The sequence below is a fragment of the Melitaea cinxia genome, chromosome 4, assembly GCF_905220565.1.
Source record: "Melitaea cinxia chromosome 4, ilMelCinx1.1, whole genome shotgun sequence".
NCBI lineage: Eukaryota > Metazoa > Arthropoda > Insecta > Lepidoptera > Nymphalidae > Melitaea > Melitaea cinxia.
This window is the reverse complement of record NC_059397.1, coordinates 8,226,226-8,240,675: the sequence shown is the minus strand read 5'-3', so window position 1 is coordinate 8,240,675 and position 14,450 is coordinate 8,226,226. Positions and strand designations below refer to the sequence as shown.

The 14,450-nt window shown below is 31.4% G+C and overlaps 1 protein-coding gene and 1 long non-coding RNA gene across 2 annotated transcripts; one reads left to right on the top strand and one right to left on the bottom strand.

The window, feature by feature from the left end:
* Positions 1-710: 710 nt before the first annotated feature.
* On the top strand, positions 711-7,023 carry LOC123670112. Its single transcript, XR_006745872.1, has 3 exons — positions 711-776; positions 5,704-5,708; positions 7,012-7,023. It is a non-coding gene; the product is annotated as an uncharacterized LOC123670112 (long non-coding RNA).
* On the bottom strand, positions 1,292-13,255 carry LOC123670108 (transient receptor potential cation channel protein painless). The gene is made up of 2 exons (XM_045603617.1): positions 13,223-13,255; positions 1,292-4,252 (listed from the first exon to the last, which is right to left on the bottom strand). The coding sequence occupies exon 2, from the start codon at positions 4,230-4,232 to the stop codon at positions 1,374-1,376; it is 2,859 nt and encodes a 952-aa protein (XP_045459573.1). The 5' UTR covers positions 4,233-4,252; positions 13,223-13,255; the 3' UTR covers positions 1,292-1,373.
* Between the last annotated feature and the right edge of the window lie 1,195 nt (positions 13,256-14,450).

The window sequence follows — 14,450 nt, the reverse complement described above, 5'->3', positions numbered from 1 at the left end:
ATTTTTTTAAGCATAAAAGCGGAAGATATATTATACATTCTGCGTAATGTGTGTTGTTGTTAAAAAGAAGCTCATGGCTGACGCAATTTTGAGACTTCTAAATTTCAAATTATCTCAATTACGTATTTTCTTAATTTATATTTATAATTAACTTATCTTCTTTCTTTATTTACTTCTGTAATAATTTCTGCAATTTTACCAGTGTTAAGCTTAAATTAGTGAATACAAAAGTTTATTAATATAGTTAAAACAAAAGATATTAGAGACTTAAATACTGTGATTTTTATTTAAATATTAGAAAAATAAATAATGTGATTTATATTTAAATATTAGAGATATAAATACTGTGATTTATATTTAAAAATTGCTACCTTAGGTTAAAAGAGGATAAAAGGCTAATTATTACGTAATTAGTTTTATTTTAATAAATACTGTGATTGTGATATTGTTGATAATATAAATAAGCGCCAGTCGCGCCATTATCATAATAAAAAACACTTTAAGATACACAATCGAACACTAAAAAGTTAACTTTATTGAAACGAGTAAATTCGATCCCAAACACGATTTCCAAGTCGATAGTCAACGTCAAAATATTGTCAAGAGTGCAAAAAATGTATATGATCGAGAAATCCCAATTTCTATTAGTTACATAAAATTTCACTGTAATTGAGTCAAATCGTGCGCTAGTGTAGTGTTCAAGAGTACTGATTGACAAGTTCTCGATCCCAATCCTAAATTTCAAATAGGATCGAGTTTCAAGAGTAAGCCTGCTGGTCACCTTACTCACCACAGGAACACAATACTGCTTGAGAGCAGTATTATTTAGCTGTGATCTTTCTGTAAGGTCGAGGTCCCCAGTCGGGCTGCTCCATATTTTAGGCAGGAAATTCCTGCTATGCCCTACCTCAGGTGAATATTATAAAGAGCTAACAAATACAATTAACATTATTTTAACGTATTGTTAGTTTTTATCAAGACCCTTCGTATAAACATTAATTAATAATCTTAGTTTAAAATCTAATGTTAGTTACTAGTTTTTTATAAAGCTACGTAATCATTAGTAAACTTCAAACTCGTGTCGATGGCGCAGGTGGAATAAAAACTTATATGAGTTTATGCGACACGTTTTGTGATTTGAAAGATATCTAATGTTTTATAAAGTATTTTAATAGTTAAAATAAAATTCTACGTAAATTATTTTAGATGTATATTTTATAAGTATTACAAAATTTTATAAGATTAATAAATATTTTAACCTATAAACATTTAAAATTGAAACAGATATACATTTTGTTTAAATAAAAATGAAAATTAAAAAGTTAAAGTAAAATTAATGGAATATAAGAAGTAACATAATACGAATATATACTTCATTCTAATTTCTGAAGTACTTTTTTTAATGTATTTTCAAGACTCGTAATTTTCGCTTCATATTTAGAAAGTTTATTTTTAATTTCGTCGAATTCCGATATATAGTTTTTCTTATTTATAACAATCTTAGCATTTTTGACAATTTTTCTGTCCAACCGGTAAGCTTGACACCGTTCGAAACAACATTTGCCGCTTTCGATGTCTTCATAATCATCTCCAAACTTGCCAATGGACTCCGGGTGAGGAATTTCTATTCTATTATCTTGATTGGGTTTTACAATGATTCGATATTTTGGCAAAAAGAAAGGAAATAAGCTAATCTTCCTTGCGAACGGCTTTATGCAAAGCATTTGTGGCTTAATTAAGTTTAAATCTTGTATATATCGTGGTAACCATGACCACCATTTCAGTGGTTTTGTATACATTTTACCGATAAGTACACTTTCGAAATAAGATATTAGTTTGATTCGAGAAATATGTCCGACTAATTCGGCATCTGCCCTTATCTCCTGAGTGTCGCTTACCGCCAAGCCATTTAGTAAATTAAATAGTACAATAGGTACCATAAAAACAAATACAATAAAAATGATGTGACTCGTAACTGGGAATGTACTAAATTTAATGGATCCAGCGTCAAATTCACCCGTCAACATGACTATCGTTTTAAATAAAGATCGTCCTGGATCCTCAAAAAAGTCCTCTTCTTCTTCTTCTTCCTGACCAGTTTTGTTAGGATTTGGTGGTATCTGATCGTCATTTACTTCTTCTTTTCTGAACAATGTGTAGAAAGTCAGAGCGAAAGCAATAATTAAAATGCAATACCATAGTAAAAATTTGAAGAAATTCCATGAAACCGTCCGTAACATTTCTATATATGTAGATAAAGTGGGAAATTGGCCAATAAGTAAAACAAGCTCGGCTGATGATAATAGAATAGCAACTGCAGACAACTGTTGTTTTGTGGGTTCTTGTGTTGAATCATAACAAACAATCCAACCTGTTACGAAAATTAAAGCGATCTCCATCCAATTTTCAATACTCTGTAAATACCTCGTTGGTGAAACCAAGAATTGAAATAATTCTCTTATAATTAATAGAATTAAACCAATAATAGCTCCGACATGTGTCACAACGTTTAACGCTTCAATAGAGTTAGCTTGTTGTTTTTCAACTCCATATCCCAATATAATATATAAAACTAAACATAACCATAAGAGGGAATAAAATGTTATGTTTGCGTAGAAAAGACTACTTATTCGTTGCCATTTTAAATAAAGAAAACTAGTAATTACTGGATGTTTAAGAAGAGGACGTAGCTCCTCATTTCTAGTCATGTACAATAGTGCTTCTGTTTCTGGAGCTAGTATAGCGTCATATTCTTTAGGATTGCTATTGTTATTGTTTGAGTTATCCATTAGAGGTACCTTACATAATTCGTTTTCTAAAGAATTATTGGGATATACGAGGAAACTATATTTTATGTGGATCTCGTAATCGTCGTCGCTGGGTCGTTCGCTATTCGTCGTAATACATTCATCTAAGTATGTCTCAAGAGTTTTAACATTTATATCTGCTAAAGGTGGCTCATTGAACTTGTTATGTAAGCCGACACAGGCCCCCTTTCTAAGTAATTCCAACACAGTATCGCTGTCCCCATTTCTAGCAGCATAATGTAATGCCGTATTATCTTTTATATCTTGGTGATTTATGTTTATATTCATTTTAGGGTGGGTTAATAATAAATCTAAACAACCTTTAAAATCTACTTTTGGACTGTTAACAGCAGATCGCATGCCTTTTACTGTTATTTGAATAAGAGACTCGGTGTTAACACAGTCGAATAAAGTAGATTCATTGTCGATAAACATTTTAAGTATTTTGTAATACCCATTGTGACATGCCAAAGCTATTGGACGATTACTATTGGCAGAGCATGTGGCATTGGGATCTGCTCCAGAATTAAGCAATACTAACACGACTTTTTCAAAGCCTTTATCGACTGCTATTTGCAGCATTGTATTTGAACCATTGTTAGCAGCTAGCATGGGTCGATGTTCATTTCTTTTAACAAGTTTCGTAAAGTCTCGAATGAAGTTATCCTCTTCGTGTCTGCTTAGATAAGAAAATAATTTATCTTCATCAATTATATCTTCACTCTCTGACATTGAATCGAATTTAGCAAGTAGGTGAGGAAAAGCTTCTTGCAAATAATATCTAGCCGATCTACCTCTAATGTCTTTATAAGAATCCAAATCAATTGGATCTTTAGAATAATCTAAAATGTATGTGACGATTCTTTCAAGGCCTTGTTTTGCAGCTGAATATACAGGTGTAATACCTCTTAAATCAGGGGCATTAGCGTTACAGCCAGCTTTAAGAAGCCTTTCTACTATGTCTTCAAAAAGATCTAATTCACGTTCACGCTCTTCATCTATATCTTGTATTTTCTTGATCGCCATAAGCAATGCAGTGTTTCCCTTACATTTTAAGTTTACATCTATTCTGTCGTCTTCTAAAAGAGCTGCCAATGCTTCAACATTACTGTTTTCTACTGCAAAATGTATTGGAGCTGCAGCGTGAGTCTCGTTAATTTTGTTTACCTGTACTTCGTGTTGTAATAAAAGTTTCACAAATTCAACTCTATTAGGTTCCGACACGGCTATTTCAAGACAAGTTTTATAGTCAGGGTATTGATAAACGTGTTCTAGATCAACTGCTCCATAGCTGACGAGTTTCTTAAAAGTCGCAAAGTCGTTATTGCGAAGGGCCGTTCTGAGTTGTACTTGAGGGTCACTTCCGAAGAGCGAACCGCCTCGCGACAGGCGGTTGCTGTCCATCTCGTAACTGTCCCGCGTCATGTCTCATAACACACTGGCATCTGTAAAACAAGAAGACTTTGTCACTTATTTAGGTCAACCGATTTTCTTATAAAATAAATCAATTAGGTACTCTTATTATTTAATTGAAACCTCTAATTACTACTATTAAACAATTACTTTCAGTTGTTATCAATTGGGCACATGTTAAAATATTGTTAATAGCTTTGCAGTAGTTCCTTAAAGTACCAAGGATAAATATGTGCATATCGTTGTCAATTTGATTAAAAATGCTAAACCACAGTACAAACATTCGTGTGAATGTAAGATGATCCGTATAAGGGAGCTGTTGGCTACGTGTTAATCTTTGAAATAACAAGATACAGGTTTACGCTCACAGTTTACTTAGTAATGAAAGCTTAGATAATTCAATGAGAAAATATACAAGTATGCTTAAGCAGTTTTTGATTTTCTAAATGATCTAATAATATTTTTTAAAGTCTGTCATTTAGTTGTTTGATATTTCGAAATTATTAGTATTTTATAAAATCATTGGAACGAAGTTTTAATGAATTTTGATATAAATAAATTGTTTACATACATTGTTTTAAATTATTATGTGACAAGCAAATTAATTTTATTTTTATGTTTTCACTAATTTGATGTTCCAAATCCAAAAAAAAAACGTATAAAAATATAAAATTATTATAGCTACACAAAGAAATATCGGAGAGAAGTGTTTATAATTAGAGAGTTAAGTTGATGAAAATTAAATTAAAAAGTCGATTTCATCACGTTCTATAATGAGCTTCTTTAATATGGGTCGAAGAGCGTAATGAAGGTGCAATTATTCTGAATTTCTCGCGATGCCATAAAATTAATGCTATTCTCGTATAGCACGCGCCGTCCGCTTACTATCAAGTAATTGCTCCCATTTGCTCTCACCATGAAGTTTGCTTGCGACTTAATTGCGAAAATAAATTTTATTTCTCGCGTTCATGTGAAACAAACCTATACATTTTTAAAGGTTTATTAAATTTGGTATTTTTTAACGTTTCCTAATAATTAATTTTCCGACTTTATATATATATATACCTATTACACATAAAATCGAGGAGAATAAGGAGAACTATTCTCAAAAGATTATTATTCCTATAAAAAAAATCCTATAAAGACCGATGATGGCAGTATCATTTGTTATTTGGCTTTTGGTGTATTAAGCAAAAATATTTGTTTTAGCCTCGTTTGTTAGTACACTATGACCAAGTTACTAATTCTCGCCTTGAAACACAATGACATAATTGGTTCAAATTAATTAGTAGTAGGTATATTGTTATTACATTGTATTATAAATTTTATTACGACAAATTTTGGTTTTTATGGCTACGAAGTAAACGTTCCATTGTCCGTAGATATTAGAAAGTAGGTATTTAAAACAATAGCCGTCAACGACATCTTCAAATCACATTTCTCTACTTTTTCTGATATTTGACAACAGGTAACCCCACAAAAGACACAGTGATGTCATATTATTCCAAAGGGAAAATAATACTCTTAGATGAAAATTTTCATTCTTTATCAAGTCACTTTAAAATAAGTTAAATTAAGATAAAAGATAAAAAACAATAATAATAATTTATTGTTATAACGTATGACTTATGTCGAAAGTTCATTTGCTTCTGTTCAATTAAAATTTGTTTCATGTGTTTCGGGATATTGTTCAAAGAGGAATTGTATTTACATAATGTGATGCTCAGTGATTGAAACGTTAGTAGGGAGATGCTACACAATATGTTCACGAAAACAACAATGTGTTCGCTTTTGTCAGATTGTTCCCCTGTATCGATCGTAGACCTGTTGAAAGACATCACCTGCGTTGAAATAAAACTGATTGTGGAATTATTTTAGAGATTTATGTATTTGTAAACCCTTATTTGCATGAGACTTAGATTTGATATTCTTTACTAAAATACGCGAAATGTTTCATAATTAATTTACGCAAGAAAATCATAAATAGCTTAACTTTCACATATTATTTTTAGCTACTTAATAATAAAAGTATGAAGAAGATGAAATATCAAAATTCAAAAAAATTATAACAACAATAGTTTGTGTCTTTGTGTACGCTCATTGTAAATAAGCAATAAGTACTTTTAAATTACAACATACTTAGTTACAATTATATTCTTAGTGACCCATGATATTTTCGTGCGGTAACTTAAATTGCTATTGAATTAAGCTAAAGGTGGGCCCAGTGGCTTATAAGTGTATATATTCTTCCCCATCTATTTAATGAAGATCATGGAACATTTCTTTCACTTTTTTACATAACTTCATTTATATACTGTATCGCTTCATACAATTGTGCATATTAAGAGTAAGTAGGTATATCAATTTACATAATCAATATTCAGGGTTTGGAAACATAAAGCTTGTTTTTTATTTCTAGGTCTCACATTTTAGGAAGCGTACGTAATACGTACGTACGTATTTATTTAATTTTCTTAAATATTCTTTTTTTCTCTTGAAGAGATCTCAATATTACTCCTATAAATTACTAATAAGTAAGAATTATCGAAGACATTAATGACATCATCAGTGGCCGTTAGTAATAACTACTAACACTTTGCTTCATTTATTTCATTTAGCTAACTACGAAAATGTGGTTTTATGTAAGTACATGAGATAAACTTTTCAATATGATATGGTTAAGAACAATTAAATAAAAGTTTTTACTTAGCTCAGTGGTAACAACGACTGACTGTTGCGTAAGCGGTCGTGAGTTCGAACCCCTCATTAGATAAATGTATAAGCTATACAGATGTTTGTCGTGGTCGTGATGTTTTGTGGTATGTGTTTGTGTCCACACGGGGGTCCCCCCGAATTGGGGTTCACATCCTACTAAAGACAATAAGTGTAAAGCGTTATTTATTTTTATTTCAAACTGGAGTTATTATTGTATCTACCACTAAATGTATCGTTTAAATTTTTTTTTGTTTTCTATTTAGCTTAATTCCATATCTTTGCACACATTCTCAGCGTTGTACCGTTAATCTGTCAGCAAATACAATCGCCTTTGCGCTTTGTTTGTTTAAATATGTTTGATTCATGGGATAAAACACGGATATTCTTATTTTAGCGTTAGTTATTTGTTTATTTTTAATTTATAAGTATTTAGTTTTATTGTAAATGCACGTTACTTAGGTATTTTAATGAGTATTTTTAATTTCTTTAAAATTAAAAGCAGGTGTTCTAAATTTATTATTATTTATAATAAAATATTGAGCAATGTCCGTACACTTACTGAGTTATATCGTGATTGACCGGACAATTATCATTACCGACATCCGTTGTTGTCACATATTTTTAAGTACAAGCTCGTTTTGTTTACGCTTTTTTTCGTTCCATACGTGAGACTTATTGACAAAATTGTGTAATAGAAAAAGTCGTCCGTTGTACCTTGAATATTAAAAAAAAAAAAAAAAAAAAAACTAATAATAAATAGGTATTACATTATTTTGTCCCAAGTTTTTTTTCGTTTTTTTCCGTTTTTTTTAGTTATTAAGATATGCCTTAAATGTCAAACAATAATTTTAATAGGTAATGTAATTATAGTTATATTGTTTAGTTACCTATATTATAACTCTACCGTTGTTCAATTAGGGACGTGATCTCATATGTCTTATTTTAAGTAAATATTTGCAGTTTTTATACTTTTAATTATATTTAGTAAGTAAACATTCTAACTATAGTTACTATTGTGAACTATTATCTATATTTTAAAATATAATAATAAAATGTATGTTAACGTTATAAAGTACCTGGATGACCGAGCTTAGTTTGGTAACATTTTATTGGTAAATCTAGTGTTTTGAAAATTATATTTAAATACAAATTACATACTGATGAAATATGAATAATATTTGTCGATCCTTTCGACATAAAGCTTTAAAAAATATACTTAGATACGAATTAGTTGCGTTGAAAGAGGGTTCTCGATAATAGTTTTTCTTACAAATAAGGAAATTGAAAAAAAAAAGCAAAAAATAATAATCCGACTGGAGTCATTTGGATTCGTATCGGGTTGTTCTGGTTTTGGGATCTCCCGATTTCCCACCCGAGCTCCGATACCTTCCGAGCCGATAATCTTGTAGATGGTGACGAAATTTATCTTTGTATTCTAATAATTTTGTACCAGTTTTTCATTGTATAAAACATGGATAAAACGATATTTTCTAAAAATGAATCCTACTTAGATCGATTTATCGCCTCCGAGACCCCCTGCATACTAAATTTCGTGAAAATCGTTGGACCCGTTTCCGAGGTTCAGATTATATCTTTATACAAGAATTGCTCGTTTAAAGTATTAAATTGATTAATCTAATTAATATTATATTGATTATTACAATACTTCAATTTTAATGAATTAATGAAGAAATATTAATATAATTAAATTAAGAAATATCAAGCAAAGAAATAAACACAAAGCTATTCAAATGTTACCAAAAACAAGGCAGACGGGACTATTTTAAATGTATATACATTATTACACTTATTACAAAATAGCCATTTTAAGATAATTTGTGTAAAAAAATCGCCGAAATGCAAGTCGAATCACGCACATCTTTAAATAATAAATAAATAAATATTTACACAATACACACACGGTCGTCTGTTCCTAAAGTAAGCAACTTAATGCTTGTGTTATAGGTTACAGCCGACTGGTATACAGCTACATGTTTTTTTTTTCGATAAACATACTTATAAGTAATACATATATAAATATATAAATAAATATATAAATAAATATATAAATAAATATATAAATAAATATATAAATAAATATTTATATTACACCCAGACTCGGAGTGGGAATCGAACCCACAACCCTCGGAGCAGAAAGCAGGGTCACTACAAACTGCGCCAACGGGCTAGTCGAATTGAAAAAAAAAGCAAAAAATAATAATCCGACGAGTCATTTGGATTCGTATCGTGTCGAATCTTTGAAGAGATTGAACTTCCAAATGGTAAATAAAATTGTGTGACATAGCTTTTTATTTAATTTTTTATTATTTTCCGCTATACTGGCCATTTCTAACACTTATACAGTGAAAATTTCAAACACGTGAAAGTACGGACGAATAGTAAACTCCTTAGTAATAAGGTTCTGTTGGCACTGTTTTGGTTACAAAGCATTAAAAATATCGGTCTAGTAATATGTAAATAATTCATAAAACACAGAGCCGTGTAGCGTAATATAACCAGTTTATAATTAATGCGGACATTATATTTTAGGTAATTTAGATTTTGTATAATAAAAAAGGTGATTTACTTTAATATACCGAAGAGTATTGTTGTAGAGTCTCCGAATATTCTTTACAAATAAACTGATAACATGTGCAAAACCAACATTATGCGGGCTACGACATACTTACTCAAATAAGGTTAAGATATCTGTATACACTATTGTAAGCTATCAAGATGGGTATTTGGTATAACATAACCGTGACTTGAACACTAACAAAAAGAGGATCTCGTGAAATACGGTAGGCTTTGTAATGTTGATCTCTTTAAAAGATATATGGTTTAAAATCTGTTGGGAATTAGTTATGGTTGCCACACATCCGGCACTTGACCAACTAAGCAGTAAAAGCCTTCCGTTCCGCACACGATATTTCAATTTGGACCGACAGCGTTCAGACGAGCGTTCGGTGCTTTTTGTCAACATTTTGCATATTATGTCGGTTCTAAAAGTTTTATCGGTTTTTTAACACTTTCACTGTAAATTTACTGCATGGTTATAACTTATAGCTTTGTTTCTTAGAACTTAGTTACAAAATTAATTCCTCTGTTTAGTTTCACTTGACACTACGAGTAGGTACCTACTATAAAATTTATGGTCATAAGGAACTGAACGGTGTTGGTACAAAAATATCAATATTTTCCCATCTGAATCACTTCACGCTACGAGTAAACATTATGCATGTTTACCCTTCAATTCGATACCAGCAATTACGATTCAAGTAGGTACAACATTATATTGGTCTGTTAAGTTCCCGTATCTTATAGCTCATAAAAATGATGTAAAATGATCATTAACGATACTCCGAAGTTCGGATGAAATGCTGTTTTGAGTTTCTATTTTGAATCGCTGGAGCGATGCAGACGCGCAGTCACTCGTTTTTCTGATGAACAGTTTTTACAGAGATCACAGCTACACTCATACCTACCAGCGCTAAACACTTTCCATCTGTCGTTACGCACGACGGGCCCCCGACGAATTTGCTCGCTTCGTATGTTTTAGTTTTATATTGTTTTCGTACTTATAATATCGCTTTACGGATCGGATGTAATGAGTTTTATTACTCTCATCTTATTCATAAAAAGAGAAAAAGTTACATTTGATGTTACTATAAATATTTCGTCTTTATTATTCATGAATTTTTATTTGTGGTACAATTTTTACATATAATTAACACAACCAAATACATATGATGGTAGTGTTTGGAATAGCCTATTAGGGCTTGTGACTAGTGAGGTGATAACAGCTTTGTCGCCAAATTCGGCTTTGTTGTGCTAGTAACCGTTTATTGATTTCTGTAACGGAAGTCAATAATGTATTCATGTGGCAAATGAGAGTGTATTATGCGTTATTCTCCTAAACCCTATTTGGTATTGTGGTCGGTGTGGGCGAAATGTAGTCATCGTTGCATTATTATTTATTAAGGTGGCATGTGTCCTACAGACAGAAAAAATTAAATACTATTGAATTAAAGTTCTATAAAAGAATAAAAAAATAATTACACATTTTATATCATTGCTTAATATATAGATACGAAATATAAACACATATTTAAACGAATGTAATGTTTTTTTTTTGATGTTTAGTAAACAAGACCCGCATGTAAGTCAGTAGTATCAGTAAAACCATTCGTCACACTGAATACCTAATCACGTTACGATCATAATTTACAAATTAAACTGCACAGACATGCTGGTTAGATCACACGACAGTCGTGGGAAACAAGTAACCTATAGCAAAAATTGACGTCCGAATAAGATTGCTTTGATTTTGAAAGTAAAACACCTGTCATTAGAATTCCGCACCTTTAGGGCTTAAGGTCATTGACAAATGCCAAACAAATTTTCATAAAGGCGATTAATTTAGTTTTATTGCCAGCTTTCTATTGTAATATGATATCACGTACACAATTACATTTGCTCATACATATGACCAATGCAATAAATGAATAAACTAACAGATAGGATTACTTGTATGCACTGAAATCATATAGCAGAATATTTTGCTGATAGATCATAACATTAATATAACAAAATAACGAAACGTAAGTCTCGTTACGCTAATGACTTTAATCTTAAGCACAATAACGGATTAATTAATTACGCCGTCTTTTATTTAGAGTTTACTGTCTTGCGCCTGTTATATTAAATTCGGTCTTAACAATTGTAGTTTTGATTATGATTACATGCTATAACAACGGGCTAAGTTAATATATTTATATTAAATTCGTATTAAATATATATACCTATCACAAATAATACATGTGTTTAAAAATATACATTACACACAAACACGGGGTCGGACACGAACAAACAACCTTCAGAACAAAAAGTAGGATTACTGAAAATTGTACCAACCAGTATTTAGTTATAACTTTTATCTTTTTTTAAAGGTCATTATAATATTGAAATATAAACGACCACCACATGTTTTGTTACCGAGAAAAAAAAAATTAGATACAATATTTAATAAGAAAAATAAACTGTTTCTATAAATATTTTTAAATGGTAAAGCATATAGCAGTGTAATAAAATGTTATACATGTAAAACCAAACGTTTTCGGAAAATATAACGCAGAGGCTTTTATATGTTCTATTAATTACACGCGTAGGTATATTCAGCAATTGATAAAACGAAAGAATATTACGTTTTGCATTGTTTGAGCTTAAAATAATCATTAAAATAACAGACTTGAATATTCTGTTGAAATTTAAAATTATTACTAAGCCACGATACTGAAGTATTCAGCAATTGATAAAACGAAAGAATATTACATTTTGTATTGTTTGAGCTTAAAATAATCATTAAAATAACAGACTTGAATACTCTGTTGAGATTTAAAATTATTACTAAGCCACGATACTAAAGCCACAAACATGTACGTATAGCAATAAGTATTAGTTATAACCGCAGTGCCATCCTATTCCCTCGATGAAAAACAATCGTCTAGACTCTGGAGTACCCAGGCTAAGATTAACCAGTTTAATAACAGTATGTCTCGGACTTGATGTAAAATGTGCAATGTTTTATTGCAAACTAACGCCGGATATGCCGTTGAACATTTAATATAGCACTCATGTGTTCAACTTAGCCCACTTTGTCAATTGCCACAACTTGTCCCGCTGACAGATCTAGTCGCCGACCCGTATGTCCTGCATCATCATAAATACAATGACGTCACCTCGTCGACCTTGTTCGAGGGCTTCAGTCGACGTATGTTAATATCCCAATTCAATGTTTATACCCACATATGTTGGTTATTTTGCCCAATATGGTAAACTTTACCTTCAATCGAAATTCTTACGAAATCATGAAAGTTTTGCGACGTTTGCATTTCAAATACAAAAGTCAATTTTCAAGCAATTGTAATTTTTTACAGAACTAAATGATTTATTTGAGTAGTAAAGTTAATAGAGAAGATGTACATTATTAATTTTTTTTAAATATCATAAGTACGGACTCAAGATTCGAGTAGTACTTAAATGAAGATTGCGTTACATTGTTTTCTTTTGTTTAGATTTTTCAAGATTTTGCTTTATACATTTTATGAAGTTGATAAATGTAATCAAAATCCAAATTTCTATTATCAAAGCTTTACTATATTTACATTTGACCTCGAGAAAAACATGTCCGCAAATGAAACTGCGATCAACTTCTACCTCACATCGAAATAACAAACAGCCCTTATACGTTTCATCGAACCATAGTTGATATAGAATTTAAAACCCACCTGAATAACCAGAAAACAATGACACCAGCGAATATTTCCACAGTCACTAGCACTTGTTCACTGACTTTGCCTGTTATTGGTTAACATAGCTTCTGCGCAACCGTGCCACTCGAGCTCGATGTCAGAGTGAGGCGGTGCGCGCGCGCAGGCGAGTGGGAGGCGAGACTTGCTGATCCTGCGCTACCGACGAACTCAATTACCTCTCATATTGCTCTACGTTACTATACTGCATTCAAAACCGATTGAATCACCGAACTATTGACCATGCCTCGTTAAGGAAACTTAATGTCTTATTAATTCGTTATGGTTAACAATGTCGAGTAGCAAGTGTTCGACCCCTTTGTTTATTTTAAATGCTATATAAGTTTTAAACGATACACGTTAATTATGATGTATTAATTTTATTTACTCTAAGCATAGTTGTCTCCTTGTAGTTTAACATTCACAGTTATTTGTATTTCGTTAATCAAGGTTTTTTTAACTTTTCGTCTTAAGTTTTTACAGTGGGCGGAGCACCTTGTAGGCCAATGTAGGCGTTTCTTTTCTTCTGATCATACGTCACAAGGTTATATTAGTCACTGTTTCGAATAGTACGAACATTGTTTAAAGATTACATTTGGGGGTTGGATTATATTTTCTTTATCAAAAAAAAAAAAAAACTTATCTACAATTTAGCAAAAGCATTCTTTAAAATTGATTTACAGTTAAAATAATAATATCATGAAAAACTGTAGCAAGAACCATACCATGACCTAATAATTTTTGTTTACGTTTCAACACATAAAGAATATAGAAAATATAAGAAAAGTATAGTAGGTTTATTAAAGCGATTTCTAGATGATCGTTTGACTCACACCGTTGATAGGCAATGCATATTTTTAATGATAAATTTAAAAAATGTAGAATACTTTACGTAGTTTTATATTTGTGTGTGTGTGTACGTGTGCGTGCAAGTGGATGTACGTGCATGTGCGTGTGCGTGCGTGAGCGTGCGCGTGCGTGTGCGCTTATGTACGTACGTATGCGTGCGTGCGCGTGTTTGTGTTTTTTACTGGCATCTCACTACTTCACCAACGTTGCTATTTGCTATATGGCTACTGTGCCGCTATCTCTAGTCCTAACGCGATGTTTTAAAGCTTGTGTTACTGTGAGATAATGTGACTTTTTGCGTAATGGCAAAGGTCACCAATTTCCAAATCCCCTTGGTGTAGAAAAGATAACAAGTAGA